The sequence below is a fragment of the Macaca mulatta genome, chromosome 2 (assembly GCF_049350105.2).
Source record: "Macaca mulatta isolate MMU2019108-1 chromosome 2, T2T-MMU8v2.0, whole genome shotgun sequence".
Classification (NCBI taxonomy): Eukaryota; Metazoa; Chordata; class Mammalia; order Primates; family Cercopithecidae; genus Macaca; species Macaca mulatta.
Window position 1 is genome coordinate 21,264,911 of NC_133407.1, and position 23,071 is coordinate 21,287,981.

The 23,071-nt window shown below is 38.0% G+C and overlaps 1 protein-coding gene and 1 non-coding gene across 8 annotated transcripts in view; both read left to right on the forward strand.

Moving 5' to 3' along the window:
• Positions 1-23,071, forward strand: part of NEK10 (NIMA related kinase 10) — a 422,123-nt gene that overhangs the window by 86,578 nt on the left and 312,474 nt on the right. For all 7 annotated transcript variants that reach the window (XM_077994143.1, XM_077994145.1, XM_077994146.1 and 4 more), the window contains 2 exons: positions 499-620; positions 758-860. In XM_077994143.1, coding sequence (XP_077850269.1) covers positions 499-620; positions 758-860 — 225 coding nt within the window. The remainder of the gene's footprint in view (positions 1-498; positions 621-757; positions 861-23,071) is intronic.
• On the forward strand, positions 19,251-19,354 carry LOC114676491 (U6 spliceosomal RNA). Its single transcript, XR_003727563.1, has one exon. It is a non-coding gene; the product is annotated as a U6 spliceosomal RNA (small nuclear RNA).

Genomic DNA, 23,071 nt, shown 5'->3' on the forward strand with positions numbered 1-23,071 from the left:
TCATTGCAAGACCATGGCATTATTCCGGTGTAAAATTCTGTAAGGTAAATCTTTCAGACTGAACCAATACTGTTGAAAATGCAATTTTCTGAATGTCTTGCCTTGATCTGAGGGTAAATTTTAGACTGTTGGGAGGAAGGATGGGCTTACAGGTTCTTCAGGGAATCCTCCATGACTGGAGGTCATTTGCTTGTTCTCTGTGGCACCTTTCAATCATTCCACATCCTGGCATACGTAGAAAATGATAATATTTGCCAGTGTAAACTTATGCTAAGGGGTTGCCTGTAGCCAGAAGATACTGTTGCTGGGCCCCCGTTTCCCTAAGACCCTCCCCACCTCTTCCAGGGCTGAGTGGATCCATATTTAACACGTCATCCCTAATTCTTTAGTGTTAGTGTCCCGCACAGACATTGGGAAGCTTGAACTCTCATTTGTAAAGTTTTTCAAAATATCTGTATTGAGTTTAAATTTCTATGACCTTTTGTGATATTTATATAGATGATAGGTTGTACATAGTTATGGAGCTTATAGAAGGAGCCCCGCTTGGAGAGCATTTCAGTTCTTTGAAGGAAAAACATCACCATTTTACTGAAGACAGACTATGGAAAATATTTATACAGGTATGTTTTTATCTTCATTAAATTTTTCTTGAAACAGTAAAATTCTGAGCTGGCTTCTTAAAGACATGTGCAGTAGTCATCATTGGCTATATGTATGCTGGGGCAAATAAAATTTGTTTTCTATTCATTGTTTCAAGCTGTGCTTAGCTCTTCGATACTTACACAAGGAGAAGAGGATTGTCCATAGAGATCTGACACCAAACAACATTATGTTGGGGGATAAGGACAAAGTAACAGTTAGTAAGTATAAAGATTTTAAACCTTTTAACTAAAGAATCCTTGAATACTATTCTAGAGCAGTAGTGTCCAATAGAACTTTTGGCACTCATGGGAATGTTCTTTGTCTGTGCTGTCCAGTACCGTAGCCACTAGCCACATGTGGCTATTGAGCACTTGAAATGTGATGAATGTGACTGAGGAAATACATCTTAAATTTTAATTAATTGTTTTTTGTTTTGTTTTGTTTTGTTTTGTTTGAGACAGAGTCTTGCTCTGTCACCCAGGCTGGAGTACAGTGGTACTATTTCAGCTCACTGCACCTTCCACTTCCTGGGTTTCCAGTGATTCTTGTGCCTCAGCATCCCGAGTAGCTAGGATTATGGGCACCCGCCACCAAGCCCACCTAATTTTTGTATTTTTAGTAGAGACAGGGTTTCACCATGTTGGCCAGGCTGGTCTCGAACTCCTGGCCTTGTGTGATCCACCCGCCTCGTCCTCCCAAAGTGCTGGGATTGCAGGCGTGAGCCCCCATGCCCGACCACATTTTATGAAATTTTCATTTAGACATCCCTATGTGATGAATGGCTACCATGTTGGACAGTGACTAGTGTAGTTCTAAATGAGCTGTATTTTGCTCATATGAGAGAATGAACTACTCTTAGAATACTTAAGTATTTAATTCCAAAATCAATGGTTTTCAGGTTTTTTCTTACTGCAGAACACTGCCTCATCAACAAAAGCTTTTATGACCACCATATGAGTGCATTGTTTTGAACCATTTTACCATAGTCTGTGCCTTATGAGTGACAGAGGTACATATGGAGGGCTGTAAAACCTCTAGCCATTTATATATTTCAACATAGAGTTTTTGTTACAATTTTTTTCATCTGTAGGAGGTAGGCCTGATGTTGGATAAAATTTTGCAAATGAGAAGGTTTATTTTCTCCTCCCAATTGTTAAAGTATTAATCATAACTTAAAATTAAGTTTTTAACTTAGGATGACATATTGGCTTTCTCCTGCCTGCCTCATGAACGCTTGTGTTACCCTCATGGACTTTAATGGTTCACTAACTACAATTAGGGAGACACCTTCCTAAACCAGCAGTCTCCAAATATTTTTCATCATAACATCCCAGCAGTAAAAATTTTTTAAGAATACACTGCCAATATACATAGGCTTATTTATAAATTCTATATGTGTATATTACTGAGCAAAGATTCTGTAGTAAATAACAAAGTCTATAGAAATAAAACATAAAGGGATACATTTAAAAATAACAATAGAGGTCTTAATACTGTTGCTGCCCTCCACCCCATTGCGTTGCCTTAGAAACTCAGTGCTGGAGACTACTGCCATCAATGTTATTGATATGGAGACATCATCGATGTCATATGACAACATATGACAGCATCTAAAGCTGAGTCCCTTAGTTTTAGAATTTAAGTACTCATGAAGGCAATTCCAAATGTACACATTTGCTATAACAACATGTGTTCAGGAATGATAAAGTTTACCATCCAGATTTTTATAAGTAGAACATCATCTTAATATATTAATATTAATATATTTGTATATTAATATATTTGTTGAAAAATAAAAAACAACCTACAACAGAAACTCTAGATAACCTTCAATACAGAGCTACCTGGGAATATTTCCAAGCCAATGCATTGTGAAATTAAAAAAGGGACAAAATAACTTGAATCTTTATCTTGGACACACATTTGCTTAATCATTTGAAATTAATTATAACTTTGTTTACCTTAAGCTTTTTATGTTTTCTCTTTTTATAAATTGAACTTATATTTCCTGAAAATTTTTTACAATTTATTTATATGCTGGTATGTCAATTTACAGGTTAATAAGGATTATAATAAATTATGTTTTAATTTTATAACAAATAGTATATATACACGTATATAACACAGTTATGTATATATACAACAGAGCAAACATGTTTAATCCTCCTTAAATGGCTGTTCAGGCCATATTTTCTGAGTAATAGCCAACTCTGCATTTTATTTTCTTACGAAGATTAGCTGTAATCATTTCCTTTCATTACATTTAAATGTACTAAGCTTAATCTTTTATTGCAGTAGCCTGGTTTATTTTTTTGCTAAACTCATATTTGCTTTCTTTAATCATTATCACACATCAAAACAGTTTACAAAATAAAAAGCTTATAGAGAAAAACAGTTTCATGCCCCACCCCTTTGAAACCCTTAGTTCTCTTTGCACAAAACAGCTACTTCTCCACTTTTTATTCTTTTTCTTATATGGTATTTGATTTTCTATTGTAATGGGTGAGAATTTAGTTTTCTTTCTTCTTCTTCCCCATCTACCATCCTGCCAGTACAGTTATAACAGAATTTTATGTTAAGTCAATATTCAATGTTCACATTATTATCACTGTGTAATTATTGTTAGATGTTGATTACTTATCCTTTCTCATAGATCGTTTTGTTTTTCTTAGAGTTAATGATTGCCTTCTTTTTTGTTTGTGTTCCTAGTTTTCTTTGTACCTATTTTTTTATTTTTCTCCAAATCTTCCAGAAGAATTGTAAAGCCCTCTCAGTACTATTTCCACATGGTCAAACCTGACAAGTACTCCCACTTTTGTTTTCCTGGACTCCTTGTTCCTGCAGCTGCTTGTTGCAGTGTACTCTGGGTTTCACTTCAGGCCTGCTGCATAGCCATTGTCATGGAACTATTGTTTATTGATCTTCCAGTTGTAGACTGTTTCTTATGTTCTGTGTCTTTTTCTTTGTAAACTCCCCTGCTCTGCTGAAGCATGTCTTCTGGTACTTTTCTAAGAAAGAGTGCTTTGGGCGTTATGTTTTTTGGATGTTCACTTGCTACAAATATTTTTATGGGACCCTCTTATTGGACTGGTAGTTTGGCTTGGTGTATATATTCTCAGAGGAAAGTCCTTGTTCTCTCAAGTTTTAATGGCATTTCTCCAGTCTTCTAGTATCTAGTTTTGCTGTCAGGAAATCCAGTGTTCTTCTGATGCCTATTTCTTGATACATGAAGTATTTTATCACTCTGGAAAATTTCAGAATGTTCCCTTTATCCACTGCTTTGGATGAGTCTTTAAAATCCAATGTGTCTGTAGTTAGGTGTGCTCTTCAATCTGGAGACTTAAAATTTAAGTCCTGGGAAGTTTCCTTGCATTATTTCTTCACTACTCTTCTCCCCTCTGCTCTCTCTGCTTTGATTTTTAGAGTTCTTTTTAGTCTTAGATACCATATGTACAAAATGGTCTCCTAATTTTAAAAATAATTATCTTAGTTCTTAACTGTTTGTCTCTTTGTTGTAATTGAGTTATTTCTTCAACTTTCTTTCCCATTCCATTGCATATTAAATTTATATTATCATATTTTAATTTCAAAAAATGTTATCTTATTTTGTGTTTTATTTTTATGGAACCCTGTTTTTATTCTTTCTCAGGGTAATATAGACTTTTTTTTCTTCAGCATCCTGAATTGTTTCTGTATCTTCTGAAGGTGTGTGTGTGTATATATATATATATGTGTGTGCGTGTGTGTATACGCATATATACACACACACACACACAGCATACATATGTATACATACATATATAACACTAAGCAGGAGTATATATACACATTTTATTCCTGCTTAGTCTTATCTCTCTTTCTGGCTGGGGGCTTTTCTCAACTGTCTTATGACCCTGTGCTGGTCTTTAATAATTCTGAGGAAGTCATGAAAAAAGCTGTTGGAAGCACTGTGAGTTCCAGTTGAGGCTGTCATCTGGTGCCCTTCCTTATAGTAAAATGGAAATTTTCCTTTGAAGACTCCAAAATCAGTATCTAAACTTTTATTTTTCTAGAGAAAACTATTTGAGTATCTTGCCTGGGGGTACGTGCACCTGTTTGCTGGCATTCTGGGAGCAGCATCAACAAACAGGACTCAGGGAACCACATTTAGTTTATAGATTTTTGTTGAATTCTACTCTGCTTGGTTCCTTGCTGGTTTATTTCTTTGAAAAATGAATATTTTCTGTTAGTGGCAGAGGGTGCTTGATTTACTGGCTGTGTGTATGTGGGAGGGCACCTGGAAACTTTTTCTCAATTCTATGTATTGAGCTTTCTGCTTCTCTTCTCCCTTGGATGGCACCCTGGGCTCTTCAGGGTAAATGGGCTCCCTTCAGCCTTCCTCCTCAGACACATGGGTGGCACTTTTGCTCTGCTGAGTCTGACACCATCTTCTATCTACTTTCCATCTGCCACACATTTATTGGAATATCTCATCCTCTGTTGTTGCCAAGCCCATTCTCATTGTTCCTGTGGGTTAGTAACATTCCAAAGAATATCCCCTCTCCCAGCTTTTTCTTTTTTTTCCATTTTAGTAGGGTTTGAGATTTAGAGGAGATAAAAGCATATGGTCAATTTACCTTGTAACCCAAAATGGGCAGGGTAGTTATATTCTAAGTTTACACATTTGACTTAAAACATCCCATTTTCATGTTGACTCACTAATAAATATATTTATTTCTACTTGCATTCAAGTCATATAGGACTCCCTAGAAGAAGTTACTTTGTTTTACAAAAATAAGCAAACCTTTGTTTTGTCCTTCCCTGTCCTGCCCCTCAGTGTTATTTTACTCAATCTTATTAATATTTATCAGAGTTCTACTTAGGAGTTATACAATTAAAGAATTACTTCCATTTTTTTTTTTTTTTTTTTGAGATGGAGTCTTACTCTGTCGCCAGGCTAGAGTGCAGTGGCACGATCTCGGCTCACTGCAACCTCTGCCTCCTGGGTTCAAGCGATTCTCCTGCCTCAACCTCCCGAGAAGCTGGGACTACAGGCGCATGCCACCATGCCCAGTCAATTTTTGTATTTTAGTAGAGATGGGGTTTCACCATGTTGGCCAGGATGGTCTAGATCTCTTGACCTTGTGATCCGCCCTCCTCGGCCTCCCAAAGTGCTGGGATAATAGGCACGAGCCACCATACCCTGCCTACTTCCAGATTTTAAGACCATTTAGCTTTAAGTGAAGCAGTATTTTCCTAGTTTCAAATAAAGAAGCAGCACAGGTTGGTGGCATACTGGTGAGGCTAGCAGCCTTCAGATGAAGAAGCAGTGAGCTCAGAATGGGATCCTAGCCTACTCTAGTTTCTCTTCACTAAAGCAATTGTGTGGTTAGGGCATTGATGTACTCCCATTATTTTCAGTGAATATAAAATGATTTTATGACTGAAAAGATAATCCATAGAGATTTGATGTCATTCTTTAAAAAATATTTTAAATATAATAGTGCCAAAATATTTTTCAGTGTCTATCTCTATTGATATAATGTAAAAATGTCCATTAGTCTCTTATCTTTAAGAGGGATTATGGTTAAATTAAAACCCTGCAGTATTAATTTAAAACTAAGTGTATAAAATTTCCATATTTTGGGAAGTGGAATGCAGCTGCGATTAGTAGAGCCTGTGAGAGTGAGCTGGCTGCTGTGGGTGTTAAAGCATGTCACCTCAGAGGGGCAGCCTTGTTATGTTTTATTTTTCTCTTTGCTTGCACTGGAAGATCTATTTACTTCCAGAAAAGAAACACAGAATTGCCAAATGATGTTTAAGATGCATGAGACAAAGTGTACTGAAAATGTGATCAGAAAAAAAAAAGCTTTCAGGAAACTAAAATTTTCATCTTCTCATTTTTCTCAATATAGGTGAATTAAATGTTTTAAGATTGAGGTTGGTTTGCAATTATTTATAGTAAGCATGCTGACAGGAGTTTGCTTTGCTGAGGAAGCAGAGTAGAAAGTACTCACATTCTGTTATGCTTAGTTTTACAAATGCTATGTATTTTTAAGTCTAAATATATTTCCATTTGAAAAACTATCTTTTGATGACATGTGCCATGACACATGTTCAGGTCTTGCTCCTCCATTTATTTGCAGCCTTTGAAACCATACAAGGGAACAGACCCCAACTCAGTGGTACATGGGGTGAAACACAGTCAACATTTGCCCTAAATACTGTCATCTGCCAAGTAAGGTCCATATTGTGCCATCACATTACAAAACGACTCTTAAGGGAATTTGTAAAAATGAACTTACCCTTGAACCCACCGTTCCATATTTCTTGACCTTTTCAAATACCCACATTTTAATGTAAGATTTCCATGTCCCCTTGCCTCCTCTGCTTTCAAATAAAAAAGAAAAAACAAAACTCATTTAATTATAGTTAACAGATTTCAGACATGGGCTTTAGTACATGACGCAGAAGGTCACATGTTCATCTTGCAAACAAACAGACTGTGTGAATTCGTGTTTCTCAAGTGATATATGGCAACTGCTCTGATGGTAACAACAAGGACAAACCTGATTCAGTGTAAAGTTTATCAAAGGCTCCAAGGCTCATCAAATGTTATCACAGGTCAGGCATTGCCGGGATAGATAAAAGATGAAAGCCATGGTTTCTTCTCCCTGAGCTCCAGTCTTATGGGGGAAAACTTCTGTTATTCGCTCAGCAATTACCTTCCCAGCTGACACATCCTACAAGTGAGCACAGCAAGCATGAGGGACATAACCTATGTCTTCATGAAGCTTGTAATTCTATTACAGAGTGATGAAGGCTAGAATGTATATGCAAAATACTGTAACAAGTAACAAGTAACCTGAAAGTCTCAACAGCCTAAAACAGTGGCAAACTACAGCCTGTGGGACAAATGGAGCTGTGGCCTATTATTATATGTCCTGTGAGTTAAGAATGGTTTTTGTATTTTTAAATGCTTGTTGAAAAAAGAAGAGTACATGACAAAGACCATATGTGTCCCGCAAAGCCTAAAATGTTTACTATCTGGCCTTTACAGAAAAAGTTTGTCTGCCCCTGACTTAACAAGATTCGTCTCCTGCTAATGCTACGTGTCCATTATGTGTCAGTAAGGGAGTTTCTTCTGTACTTTTTTTACATCCCAGAGGCAGGAAAGACAGAACATGGGAAACCATGCCGTGTCTCTTAAAACTTCTGTCCCAAAGTAACACATGTTACTTCTACTCAGATTTCACTGGTCAAAGAAAGTCAGGTTTAACAGGATGCGATGCATTCCTCCCCCGAGAGAATATGAGTGAATAGCTATATAGTCTATCACAGCTATATAAGCACTGGGGAAAATGTGACTAACTCTGCCTTAGGGATCTTTTGGTGCAGAGTTAAGCAGGAAGGGTAAGAGCAGTTAATGCAGGGGCATAGCACATGCTGAGGATAGGGACATGAAGGAGTATAGTGTGTCTAGGGACTATCAAGGTGTTTGATGTGCCAAGAGATGAGGGAGACTTGGTGGGTGGGGAGCTTGTCAAAGACTTATCCTCAGATTTTTCAGACTGGAAATTATCTGATCAGATCTAGGAGGTAGAAGGATTATTAAAATGGCAGGTGAGGGAGCCTGCTGGGGAAAGACTGGACACAGATACTCAGTTTAGGACATGTATCAGTTAGAATATGTTCAGGTACCAGAAGCCAAACTAACGATGGCTTAAACCATGAGGATATTTAGTTATCTCACAGCAAGGGGTCTGAGGGTGAGTCGTTCCAGGGTGGGTTCAGCAGCTTAGGGAGATCAGCCACGATCTAGGCCTTTCTGTCCTTTCTTTCCAGTATCCCCAGCAGTTTGACTTCTCCACATATTTGTCATCTCATAGTCACAAGACGGTTGCCAGAGCTCCAGACATTATTACCAAATTCAAAGACAGGAGGCAAGCTGGCTGCATGGGTAAAATCTAGGAAAAAAAAGTGTCTTCTTCGAATGCTGTTTCCTCTGGTTTTATTGTTAAAGAAAATCTTTCAAAGAAGGTCTCCGGTAGCCTTATATTGTGTTGACTGACACGAAGTCATGTGACTACTCCTCATTGTAAGAGAGAGTATTGAGGTGAGCTTCCAGCCTCTATAGTTGGAGATGAGAAAGGGAGAGGATTTGGTTGATGGCTTTTGGAGAGCTAGCCCACAATGTTTGCCACTGAAGGTTCTTGCCTTTGTTCAGGAAAGACATGATGTGGGTTTTTCCAATGACAGCAGGAGAAGAGGATGTGAAAAAGGGGCTTGATTCAGCAGTTATTTGGGACCCAGAATTAAAAAGATTTGGTGGCCAGTTAATGAGATGTGAGGTATGAGAACAGTTGAGAAAGAGGCTAAGTTTGCGAAGATTGCTCTCCCATTGGCAGAGATTTAGGTGTAAGGTTTTGGACATGCTTAGTTAAAATCTCATAATGCTCTTCTCCTGGTTAAAATCCTTCAAATAGTTGCCTATGATATTTAAGATAAAGTTTAGTTTCCTTATGGCACCCAAGGCCCTTTCTTCATAATCTCCTCCTTGCTCCTTGCTCTGACCTCCTGGGATAGGTTGCACTTTCCTGAACAGGATGTGGCTCTATACCTCTGGGACTTCTAACATGCCATCCCACTGCCTGGAATGCTCTTCCTCCCTTCTGCCACTCAAGTCAAATGCCCTTCCTCCGGGTCGCATCTTTGACATCCACATCTGATATGTCCAGTTTCTGGGATCCCTTAGTACACTGGTCTGCCTGTCTTACAGCACATAGCACAAAGTATTGAAAACACTAGCTTATTGCCATCTTCTCCTTGAGGTGAGAGAAACGAACTTTCTTGACCTTATATCTCTGATAGCATTTAATATTTTTATTGACTAAACGAATAGAAGAATGAATGAACAAATGAATGAATTAATGAGCAAATGAACAAAAACACATCCAGGTGGAAATATTCAGAAGCCATTTACAAATAGGGAGCAGAGATTGAGGCAATACCTGGGTTTGAGATCTCCTCTGATAGGCAAGATTGTCTAGAAAGAGTGCTTAAAACAAGAGGAGTTGAATATTAATGTAGAAATTGCATGCACACATGGGCAAAGGTCCAAGCAGTTCCCACTGTCATCTGAGCAAACAGTAACCCAAAGAAAAAAATTTACTTTCTTGAATGCCACCAAAGTTTAAGACATTGAATTGGACCTACCCTGTATTGCCAGAATCTTCGATATTTTAAATTTTTTAGAGGATTAGAGGATTTTTAATTGTTATTGGTTGGCTAAACTGCTGCTGAGAAATCTGTGTCATTATATATAAAAAAAGAATTAGTATTGCAATTCTGATAGGGAACTCAAAGTCCTTATATGCACGTTACTCATATACTTACAAAACCTGGTCAAATACATATATGATGGACTCTATCATGGTTTTTGTAGGTCTGTCAACATGCCTTGCTTTGAACTTGTTCTGTGGTTTACTTCCTGTTAACAGGATGTAGTGTCTATTTGAGTTTGAGCTGACACAACTTGAGTACTCTTAAAAGACTGCAGAATATTGAGCCACTTGTGTTAAATACCCTCATAGCAACTGTTGTGAGAAGGATCACCATGAAATTTTTCTTAGTCAACGTATTGGCCTCATGTTAGTAAGAAAGTAAGAATATTTTTGTCAAGTTATCACAGTTGCCTTGTATTGCCATTGGGTCTCATAACATAAAAAGGAAATGTCAAAAGAAATTCAGTCAATTCCAATTTCTGAAGTACTTTAAAGATTCTTGCACCTTTGGTGGGTCATTCTGCATTTCTCAGATTCTGTAATTTTGAGTTGGCTACAAGAAAAAGATAACAATGGCAATTTGACAGAGTTAGAGCCAGGTGGGGTTAGTTCCTAACCCTGACAATTGTTACGCTCCTCTGATGAGACAGCGAACTGGGTGAGCACAGAAGGAGACACCAAATTTTTATGACCTTAGATGAAAGTTGCAAATAGTAACCTCACAATTGAGGTTTATAAGGCCAAATAAAAACACCAAAGACTAAGGTTAATAAAATAGAGTTCATTTTAGTGTGTATTTGGGATATGATTTGGTTCTCTGGGAGCTTTTACATGAAGAGGGTAGAATCTGATGTGTGATGTGTTCTGGATGAGTTGTTTTCACTCTGTAAATTTTCCTAAAGTGTGTTTTCTGAAGCAACATAGTGAGTAGGTGGTAGTAGCTATTTTTATAGAGACTAATTCAGTGGTACAGAGTACTATGCTTCTGATTATGTCATCAGCATTTCCAGCCAGCTAAGTCTACTAAAGCCATTGGAGCTTCAGAGATACTGCCCTGATGTCCATCCTAGGCCTTTTAAGAACCAGTATCATGCCACACACAGTGTGTATGTGTGTGTGTGCACGTGTGTGTGTATAACTGCATGTGTGCACACATGTGAGAAAAACAGAGTGCACCCCTGACTTCTCATCCTCACAGGAGTCTGGCCCTTGGCACTTTTATGTAATATTAGAGCTATATGTACAGAGCTCCATTATTCCAACTGATAGTAACCAGAAACAAACCCCATTCTGAAGAATGATTTTAGAAGATCCCCCTGTGGTTTACTTCCCATTAACCCCAGATATAATGTCTATTTGAGTCTGAGCTAAGGACATTAGTTTTTCCAAAAATCCAGTCTGTTGATAGACATCTTAGAACTAGGTGATGTTTATGTACCACAGATATGGAGTTACCTAGAATTCAGAAAGAATTCAGAATTCTTTTATCAGGTGTTGAATTTTTCATCATGAAGCTCTGTGTCATCGTAACTCCATCAATCAAATCAAGCAAATAATGATGCTGTTGAGAAAGAGAAGTTCCTTCCCTCTCTCTCATCCCTGAGGGAGTCCACACTGGAGAAGAAAGCTTTGGAGAAGTGGAAAGTGGCAGGGTACAGGGGTCCCTGGCACACCAACACCAAACACCTGCCCCCTACTCTTTGTTTAGGGATATCCACTTTAGACTTAAATAGCATGCCATTTGTTGAATTAGAAGTAATTTTAGTATTAATAGTAGTTGGACTTCATTTAGTGGAAGGTTGCGAAGCAGTTTGGGGGGCAGAGATTAGAATCCGAATGACCTTCAGAGGAAGAAGTGCCAATGATACGGGTTCATTGAGGGAAAGCTCTTTGGATTATCCTGGGAAACTCCTTCCTGTCCCTCACTGACTCCTGCACTGAGAGGATGTTACTGATGGTCAGGAAGCAGTTGGGGGGCAGAGATTAGAATCTAAGTGACCTTCAGAGAAGGAAGTGTCAATGGGACAGGGGTTTGTTGAAGGTCACTCTTCTTTAATGATCTTACCACAACTGTAAGTTTACATTTATATGTATGATTCTTTATTTAATGTGTATCTATACCACTGGTCCCTAAAGTCTGTGTCATCATGGATGGTTTTTGACCTGGTTATCATCTTATCTTGAGACCTGGTTCAGTACCTAGAACATATGCTTTTAGTGTTGGACAAATGAGTAAATGGACAATCGTGAGGTCCAGATAAGGCAGCTGGAAACTTTGTAAAAAATAGCAATCGGAAGACCTTCTGGTATATCAGTAGGAGCCTGATGTGATGAAGGCAGGTGTTGGTGGATTGTTTCATTGCCAAATACCCCGTAGGATGGATTAAAAGGAAAAGCTTTCTAAAGAAGTGCATCCCCTTTTTTGCAGGAGGAGTGACAACCTAAGCTCCTGGCACATTTAAACTATACTCAGACAAATCAAAAGAAAGATGCAGATACAAGAGCATCTTTTGTGAGGGGTTGAATATAGCAGCAAGTGAGAAAAGGCAGATTTCAAGTCCAGGAAATGGGGAAGATGAGATGCCATCTGGTTTACTGGGATATCTCTGATGACTGAATGATGAGCCCAGTCTTAGGTGGGAAGTGGCAGGTGCTTTATAGGGCTGGAGGTGAAATCCCAGACAAAGGCTGGGACTTTATGGTTGAATTTGGAAGTCACTGACACGTATGTGATGGGTGAAAGGTTGTGAACAGCTGGGTTGTTCCCTGTGGAAAGCTACAGGAATACCTTGCATCTGTACAGTATTTTAAACTGCTTTTCACCTATTGTCATGCTGTTGTTGAAGTAACCCTTTGCAAACTGTAAGGTAAGTTTTATAGGCCATTTTTGAAAACCAGAGAGCAGGAATCTAGGTATTCAGTGAAAGCCCACACAAGTTTTCCATCTGAAGGCTGGTAATTGTAGGCTGTAGTGTAAATGTGCTATAGAATTTAACATTTTCTGTATCATTTGTTCTGTCAGAGGGGATAATTTCTTTGGATCCTATATTTTTTTCATACTGTGCTGTACGCAAAATGTTTTCTGTTATCATTTTGAATACCTATAATGGCACATGAATGCTTTTATGAGTAAAGTTTCTGAAATAAAACATTTTCTTCTTCTCCAAATATGATCACAAATGAGGAAAGAGTAATAGAAACATTTGTTACCACCAAACATTGTTACCACCAAAGTCTCCCAAATGTCCAAACAATATTAGTTTTTGCTCATTTTAAGAATACTTCTCAACTATCTGTTTTTAGGGATATCTGTCCAAGTGTCTGCTATTATCTAAATTAACTGGAGTGAATAAAATCATTGTAATGCTTCTCAGTTTTTGCCTTTCAAAATAAATGACAGTTTAATAAGAATAAGATGACTCTTACGTAGCATTAGAATGAAAAGTCAAAGCATTCGTTTTGGTTATAAGTTGGTCGAGAATTGTGTGCTAAAATTATAGTGGGCTTCCTAAAAATATTGAGGTTTTAAATATTGAATACTATTTTTTTTTCTGTATAGTGATTGCTTAATTTTAACTAATTTTCTCCGGTACGTAAAAGGGGAAAGGAAAGATAGCAAGTCATCTAGTTTGTGAATAGTTGTTAACACCACCTTATATGATTTAGTCTTCTAATATGTCCTATATGTGAGTAGTACTACTAGTTGGAGAGGTTAGACAGACAGATAGATAGACAGATAGATACATGGATGGATGGATAGATAGATAGAGAGGTGGATGGATATACATATAGTTATGCATATATATGTACATATACATGTATTAAAAGATATGTATCCAACAGTCTACAGGGATAAGCAATACAAAGTCCTCTCATGGATCTTTCATACTAGTTAGAAATGACAGACCCTAAATGATTGAAAAAATACTAAATAATATATAAAGTAATTTCAGATAATATGTTAAGAATTAAATAAATGTAATAGAAGAATATTGAAGGAGAGGGCATTTTTTAAAATAGTATGTACTAGAAAAGTCATTCTGAATGCCCAGATCATGTACGGTCAAATAGACCTGGTAGTAGTTTGGCTTTTATTCTTAGTATTTATCAAAAGTCTTTGTAGAACTTTAACCTTGTAAGTTGTGACAAATGAGTAAATGGACAATCGTGAAGGCCACTTTAGATATTTAAAAGATCATTTGGGATCTGAAGTGGGGAATTATATTTCATGAGGAGAGATGGAAGGAGGGAGTCTGTTCAGGAGGAATAGCTCAGTAGCCTCAGTGAAAGGTCACAACAGCATGGACTAGGATGATAGCAGTTGTATTCATTATCCATTGCTGGGTAAAAATTCCCCAGAAATCTGGAGGGTTGAAATAACAAACATTTATTTTCTTATAGTTTTTAAGGGTCAGGAGTCCAGGAAAAGTTTATCTGGGTGATTCTGACTCAGGGTTTCTCATGAGGCTGTAGTCAAACTGTCAGCCAGGGATGCATCATCTGAAGCCTGAACTGGGGCTGGAGGGTCAGCTTCCAAGAAGGCTCACTACCATAGCTGGCAGTGAGTTTTGGCTTTTGGCTGGAGTGAGCACCTCATTTCTCTTACATTTGGCCTTTTATACTTGAGGGCTGCTCTTCTCTATGTAACCTCTTCAGCAGAATAACCTTTACTATTCTACATGGTGGCTGGGTTCTGAGAGAGAGTCAGTGAGCAAGAGAGAGCAAAACAATTGGAAGGCGCAGTCTCTTTATAACCTAACCTTGGAAGTAACAACTCATCAGTTCCGCTATAATTCAGTTCATTAGCCATGAGTTGCCAAGTCTCATCCACACATAAGAGAAGGATAATTAAGATTCACTTCCTGAAGGGAGGAATGTTAAAGAACTGGTAAACATTTTTCAAAACTATAACTTCAGTGGAGGTGATGAGAGGTGGCCTAATTCACTATATATAAATACTATATATATATATATATATATATACCTATTTCTTTGCTCATCCAGAAGAAGCAACTCCTCATCTATTCAAGTTTTATTGTGAGATTGCAATGATTCAGTCATACATATATATATTTTATATATATATATATAAAACCTTTTTTTGCAGAAACAGTAGGATTTTGCTGTGGTAAAGGAAAGTGAGGAACTATATCAGTCAGGATTCATTCATGAGACAGAAACCACTGAGAAATTTTAACAGCACAAGTTTCATGTATTAAAATGATTTCTAACTAGTATTAAGATTAACTACAAAGTGTTGAAGACAACCCAATAAAGAATACAGGAAGAGCATATACAGGTATACCTTGGAGATACTGTGGACTTTGTTCCAGAACACCACAATAAAGCAAATATTGCAATAAAGCAAGCCACATAAACTTTTTGGTTTACCAGTTTGTACACATGCTGTGTTCACATTATGCTATAATGTGTTTTGTGTGCAATAATAGCATTATGACTAAAAGGCAATTAAGGCACATACTTCAATTAAAACATAATTCATTGGTAAAAAAATGCTAACAATCATCTGAGACTTCAGCAAGTCATGATTTTTTTGCTGGTGGAGGTTCATGACTTGATGCTGCTGACTGATCAGAGTGGTGGTTGCTTACGTTTGGCGTGGCTGTGGCAATTTAATAAAATAAGACAACAGTGCTGCAGAGATTGTCTGTTCTTTTCACAAAATATATCTCTGTAGCATGAAGTGCTGTTTCATAGCCTTTTACCCACAGTAAAACTTCTTTCAAAATCGGAGTCAATCCTCTCAAACCCTGCTGCCTCTGTGTCAATTAAATTTATGGAATATTCCAAATCTTTTCTTGTCATTTTAACAATGTTCACAGCATCTTTCCCAGGAGTAGATTCCATTTCAAGAAACCTGTTTCTTTGCTTATCCAGAAGAAGCCACTCCTCATCCATTCAAGTTTTATTGTGAGATTACAATGATTCAGTCACATCTTCAGGCTCCAATTCTAATTCTCTTGTTATTTCCACTACATCTGCAGTGAGTTTCTTCACTGAAATCTTGAACCCTTCAAAGTCATCCATGAGGGTTATAATCAACTTCTTCCAAACTCCTGTTAATGTTGATATTTTGACCTCTTCCCATGAATCATGAATGTACTTAATGGTATCTGGAATGGTGAATCTTTTCCAGGAAGTGAACATTGCCCAGATCCATTAGAGGAGTCACTATCTATGGCAGCTATAGCCTTTAAATGTATCTCTGAATTAGTAAAACTACAGATGACTCTTGATCTATGCACTACAGAATGGATGTTGTGTTAGCAGATGTGAAAATAACATTAATCTTTTTTTACATATCCACTAGAGCTCTTGAGTGATGAGGTATAATGTCAACAAACACTAATATTTTGAAATGACTTTTTTTTTCTAAGCAGTAGTTCTCAACAATGGGCTTAAAATATTCAGTAAACCATGCTGCAAATAGAAGTACTGTCGTTCAGGCTTTGTTGTTCCACTTATAGACGACAAGCAGAGTATATGTAGCATAATTCTTAAGGGCTCTAGGATTTTCAGAATGGTCAATAAGCATTGGCTTCAACTTTATTACCAGCTGCATTAGTCCTTAATAAGAGAGCCAGCCTGTTCTTTGAAGCTCTGAAGCCAGGCATTGACTTCTCCCTAACTGTGAAAGTCCTAGATGGCATCTTCTTTCAGTAGAAGGCTATTTTGTCTACATTGAATATCTATTCCTTAGTGTAGCCACCTTCATCAACTGTCTTAGCCAGATCTGGATATCTTGCCATAGCTTCTGTATCAGCCCTTGCTACTTCACCTTGCACTTTTATGTTATGAAGATGTCTTCTTTCCTTAAACCTCATGAACCAACCTCTGCTAGCTTCCAGACTTTCTTCTGCAGCTTTCTCACCTCTCTCAGTCTTCACAGAATTGAAGAGAGTTATGGCCTTGCTCCAGATTAGGCTTTGTCTTACGGGAATGTGTTGGTTTGATCTGTCGAGATAACTTAAACTTTCTCCTTATCAGCAATAAGGCTGTTTTATTTTCTTATCATTTGTGTGTTCAGAAGTGCCACTCCGCTGAGTAGCACTTTTGATTTTCTTCCAGAATTTTTCCATTACAACTTAGCTGTTTGGTGCCAGAGGCCTAACTTTCAGCCAGTCTCAGCTTTTGATGTACCTTTCTCACTAAGCTTCATCATTTCTATCTTTTGATCAAAAGTCAGAGATATATGACTCCTTTCACTTGAATGATTGGAGGTCAATGTAGGGTTATTAACTGGCCTAATTTCAATATTGTTTTGTCTAGGGGAATCATGAGGTTCATAGAGAGTGAGAGTTGGGGGAACAGCCAGTCAATGGAGCCGTCAGAACACACACATTTAGCAATTAAGTTTTCCATCTTATATGAGCATGGTTTGTAGTGTCCCAAAACAATGACAATGGTAACATCAAAGATCACTCATCACAGATAACCATAACAGATATAATAATAATAAAGTGTGAAATATGAGAATTACCAAAATGTGAGAGAGATATAAAGTGAGCAGATGCTGTTGAAAAATGACACTGATAGGCTTGCTGGATACAGGGTTGCCACAAATCTTCAATTGGTAAAAAAGAATGCAACATTTGCAAAGTGCAATAAAGTGAAGCGCAATAAAATGAGGTATACATATATAAGAAGCAGCTACTACCTCTAGGGCTGAGGCAAACTATACAAAGAAGGAGCAAATTTTAAGAGAGCCCCTCTCCTCAAGAGCTGAGATCCAGACTTTGTTGGAGAGGGTATGACTATAGCCCACTGATGGCAGAAATTGCATTGAAATGCTGCAGGACAAAGCTGTCAAACAGAAAACTGCCCCTGGAATGATGACCATGCTTTTCGGGAAGCCATTTTCTGGGGGATGAGTAGAACTCAGTGGGAAGCTATTGGCTTGGGTGCTCATGAGGCTAGCTAGACTGAGCCTGGCCAGAATGCTGGTAGAACTTACTGGGAATCTACCTGTGGAGGTGTTGTGAAAACAGCTGAGATGCCAGCAGAATTTCATGGTATGTTGTCTGCTGGGGTGCTTGCAAAATTTGCCAGTAAGCTGGATATAGTGCCAGTGGAACTGTATACGAAGCTGCCTCCAGGGGAAATGAGCACCACTAAGCATCCTGCACACTGCACAAGTGCTACAGGAACAAGGAAAGAGAGGAAGCATGTCAGAACCTGGAAAAGAAGAGAAGTCTCTCCTGCAGTTTCTCTTCAGCACCTTCTACTGACAAAGCTTTACATCAAGCCAGCTGGTAAAGGAGAGACATTACCAAGGTCCAGCTCCATTAACAAAGCAGGGCAATGATGAAGGGTGGATTTGATGCTGAAAGGGAATAAGTTGACAGCTAGCACAAGAACTAAGGAAAGTACCTAGGTCAATGATGGTACCACTTACTGAGATGGGGAACCAAGGAGGAGTTGTTTGGGTTAAGATTGAGAATTCGCTTTGAGTGTGTTAATTTTGAGATGCCTAGGAGACTCTTAAGTGAAAGTTTTGATTATCCAGATAAATATGTAAAGCTGGTGCTCAGAGAGAGAGGAAGGGGCTATTTCCAACAAATGGTGCAGGAACAGTTGCAAATCCCCATAAAAAATCAGAACCTCAACCTACATATTGTATCTTATATAAAAATTAGCTAAGCTTGGATCAGATCATAGCACTATATGAAACTTAAATTGTGAAACTTCTGGAAGAAAAAATGGATATGGTGTGTGCAGTATTGGGCTAGGCAAATATTTCTTAGACATAACATCAAAGCCATAACATGTAAAATAAACTAATAAATTTGACTTCATCAAAGTTTAAAACTTCTGTTCTTTGAAAAACATTAAGAGAATGAAAAGATAAGCTGCAGACTAGGAGAAAATATTTGCAAATTGTAGGCTGGGCACAGTGGCTCATGCCTGTAATACCAGCACTTTGGGAGATCAAGGCAGGTGGATCATGAGGTCAGGAGATCAAGACCATCCTGGCTAACACAGCGAAACCCCATCTCTACTAAAAATACAAAAAAATTAGCCAGGTGTGTTGGCAGGCGCCTGTAGTCCCAGCTACTCGGGAGGCTGAGGCAGGGGCATGGTGTGAACCCGAGGGTGGAGCTTGCAGTGAGCCGAGATTGTGCCACTGCACTGCAGCCTGGGTGACAGGGCAAGACTCTGTCACAAAAAAAAAAAAAAAAGAAAGAAAAGAAAAGAAAAGAAAAAATATTTGCAAATTGTATATCTGACAAATAATTCATATCCAAAACTCAAAAATAAGAAAATAAACAACCTAATGAAAAATGTAAAAATTTGAGCAGCCACTTCACTAAGGAAGATACCCAGGTGCTCACTGTGGCAGCACATATACTAAAATTGGAATGATACAGAGATTAGCATGGCCCCTGCACAAGGATGACACGTGAACACATCAAGTGGTTCATGTCTTTAAATGAAGATGCCCAGATGGCAAATAAGTACATGAAAAGTGTTCAACACCAATAAGCTCTAGGGAAATGCAAGTGAAAACTATACTGAGATATCACTACATACCTTTTAGAATGGCTGATTAAACAAAAACTGACAACATTAAATGCTAATGGGGATGCAGAAGCAACTGGAATGCTCATATTTCTGGTAAGAGAAAAAACTGGAAAACATTTTTACTTGGCAGTTTTTATAAAATCAAATTAAACATATGCTTATAATATGATGCAATAATCCCACTCCAAGGCATTTATCAAAGGGAAATGTAAAATTATGTTCCCACAAAAATTCATAGGCACATATTGTACTTACCTGAATCTTCAGTAGAATGTTGACTAGGAATGCTGAGAATGGTGGACATGTTTTGTTTTTGAACTTAATGGGGAAACACTCAATTTTTTAGCATTAAGTAGATTATTAGCTACAGCTTTTTTTTGGTAGATGCCCTTTATCAGGTTGAGAAAGTACCCAAGTACCCATCTATTCTTATTTTGCTGAAAGGAATAGATGTTGAATTTTGCTGATGCTTCTTGCACATCTGTTGAGATGATCACATGGTTTTTCTACTTTTTTTAAAATTATAATTTAAGTTCTAGGGTACATGTACACAATGTGCAGGTTTGTTACATATGTAAACATGTGTCTTGTTGGTGTGCTGCACCCATTAACTTGTCATTTACATTAGGTATATCTCCTAATGCTATCCCTCCCCCTTCCCCTCACACCAAGACAGGCCCCGGTGTGTGATGTTCCCCTTCCTGTGTCCAAGTGTTCTCATTGTTCAATTCCCACATATAAGTGAGAAGATGCAGTGTTTGGTTTTCTGTCCTTGTGATAGTTTGCTGAGAATGATGGTTTCCAGCTTCATCCATGTCCCTACAAAGGACGTGAACTCATCCTTTTTTAAGGCTGCATAGTATTCCATGGTGTATATAAGCCACATTTTCTTAACCCAGTCTATCATTGGTGGGCATTTGGGTTGGTTCCAGGTCTTTGCTGTTGTGCATAGTGCCACAATAAACATACGTGTGCATGTGTTCTTTATAGCAGCATGATTTATAATCCTTTGGGTATATACCCAGTAATGGGATGGCTGGGTCAAATGGTATTTCTAGTTCTAGATCCTTGAGGAATCGCCACACCGTCTTCCACAATGGTTGAACTAGTGTACAGTCCCACCGACAGTGTAAAAGTGTCCTATTTCTCCATATCCTCTCCAGCACCTGTTGTTTCCTGACTTTTTAATGATCACCATTCTAACTGGTGTGAGATGGTATCTCATTGTGGTTTTGATTTGCATTTCTCTGATGGCGAGTGATGATGCGCATTTTTTCATGTGCCTGTTGGCTGCATAAATGTCTTCTTTTGAGAAGTGTCTGTTCATATCCTTTGCCCACTTTTTGGTGGGATTGTTTGTTTTTTCTTGTAAGTTTGTTTGAGTTCTTTGTAGGTTCTGGATATTAGCCCTTTGTCAGATGAGTAGATTGCAAAAATTTTCTCCCATTCTATAGGTTGCCTGTTTACTCTGATGGTAGTTTCTTTTGCTGTACAGAAGCTCTTTAGTTTAATTAGATCCCATTTTTCAATTTTGGCTTTTGTTGCCATTGCTTTTGGTGTTTTACATATGAAGTCTTTGCCCATGCCTATGTCCTGAATGGTATTGCCTAGGTTTTCTTCTAGGATTTTTATGGTTTTAGGTCTAACATTTAAGTCTTTAATCCATCTTGAATTAATTTTTGTATAAGGTGTAAGGAAGGGATCCAGTTTCCGCTCTCTACATGTGGCTAGCCAATTTTCCCAGCACCATTTATTAAATAGGGAATCCTTTCCCCAATTCTTGTTTTTGTCAGATTTGTCAAAGATCAGATGGCTGCAGATGTGTGGTATTATTTCTGAGGGCTCTGTTCTGTTCCATTGGTCTATATCTCTGTTTTGGTACCAGTACCATGCTGCTTTGGTTACTGTAGCCTTGTAGTATAGTTTGAAGTCAGGTAGCGTAATGCCTCCAGCTTTGTTCTTTTTGCTTAGGATTGTCTTGGCAATGTGGGGTCTTTTTTGGTTTCATATGAACTTTAAAGCAGTTTTTTCCAATTCTGTGAAGAAAGTCATTGGTAGCTTGATGGGGATGGCATTGAATCTATAAATTACCTTGGGCAGTATGGCCATTTTTCACGATGTTGATTCTTCCTATCCATGAGCATGGAATATTCTTCCATTTGTTTGCGTCCTCTTTTATTTCGTTGAGCAGTAGTTTGTAGTTCTCCTCGAAGAAGTCCTTCACATCCCTTCTAAGTTGGATTCCTAGGTATTTTATTCTCTTTGCAGCAATTGTGAATGGGAGTTCACTCATGATTTGACTCTCTGTTTGTCTGTTCTTGGTGTATAGGAATGCTTGTGTTTTTGGCATATTGATTTTGTATCCTGAGACTTTGCTGAAGTTGCTTATCAGCTTAAGGAGATTTTGGGCTGAGATGATGGGGTTTTCTAAATATACAATCATGTCATCTGCAAACAGGGACAAATTGATTTCTTCTTTTCTTAATTGAATACCCTTTATTTCTTTCTCCTGCCTGATTGCCCTGGCTAGAACTTCCAACACTATGTTGAATAGGAGTGGTGAGAGAGGGCATCCCTGTCTTGTGTCAGTTTTCAAAGGGTATGCTTCCAGTTTTTGCTCATTCAGTGTAATATTGACTGTGGGTTTGTCATAAATAGCTCTTATTATTTTGAGATACGTTCCATCAATACCGAATTTATTGAGAGTTTTTAGCATGAAGGACTGTGGAATTTTGTCAAAGGCCTTTTCTGCATCTATTGAGGTAATCATGTGGTTTTTGTCTTTGGTTCTGTTTATATGCTGGATTACGTTTATTGATTTGCGTATGTTCAACCAGCCTTGCATCCCAGGTATGAAGCCCACTTGATCATGGTGGATAAGCTTTTTGATGCGCTGCTGGATTCAGTTTGCCAGTATTTTATTGAGGATTTTTGCATCGATGTTCATCAGGGATATTGGTCTAAAATTCTCTTTTTTTGTTGTGTCTCTGCCAGGCTTTGGTGTCAGGATGATGTTGGCCTCATAAAATGAGTTAGGGAGGATTCCCTCTTTTTCTGTTGATTGGAATAGTTTCAGAAGGTATGCTATCAGCTCCTCCTTTTACCTCTGGTAGAATTCTGCTGTGAATCCATCTGATCCTGGACTTTTTTTGATTGGTAGGCTATTAATTATTGCCTCAATTTCAGAGTCTTATTGGTCTATTCAGGGATTCAACTTCTTCCTGGTTTAGTCTTGGGAAGGTGTATGTGTCCAGGAATTTATCAATTTCTTCTAGATCTTAGTTATTTCTTGCCTTCTGCTAGCTTTTGAATGTGTTTGCTCTTGCTTCTCTGGTTCTTTTAATTGTGATGTTAGGGTGTCAATTTTAGATCTTTCCTGCTTTCTCTGGTGGGCATTTAGTGCTATAAATTTCCCTCTACACACTGCTTTAAATGTGTCCCAGATTCTGGTATGTTGTGTCTTTGTTCTCATTGGTTTCAAAGAATATCTTTATTTCTGCCTTTATTTCGTTATGTATCCAGTAGTCATTTAGGAGCAGGTTGTTCAGTTTCCATGTAGTTGAGTGGTTTTGAGTGAGTTTCTTATTCCTTAGTTCTAGTTTGATTGCACTGTGGTCTGAGAG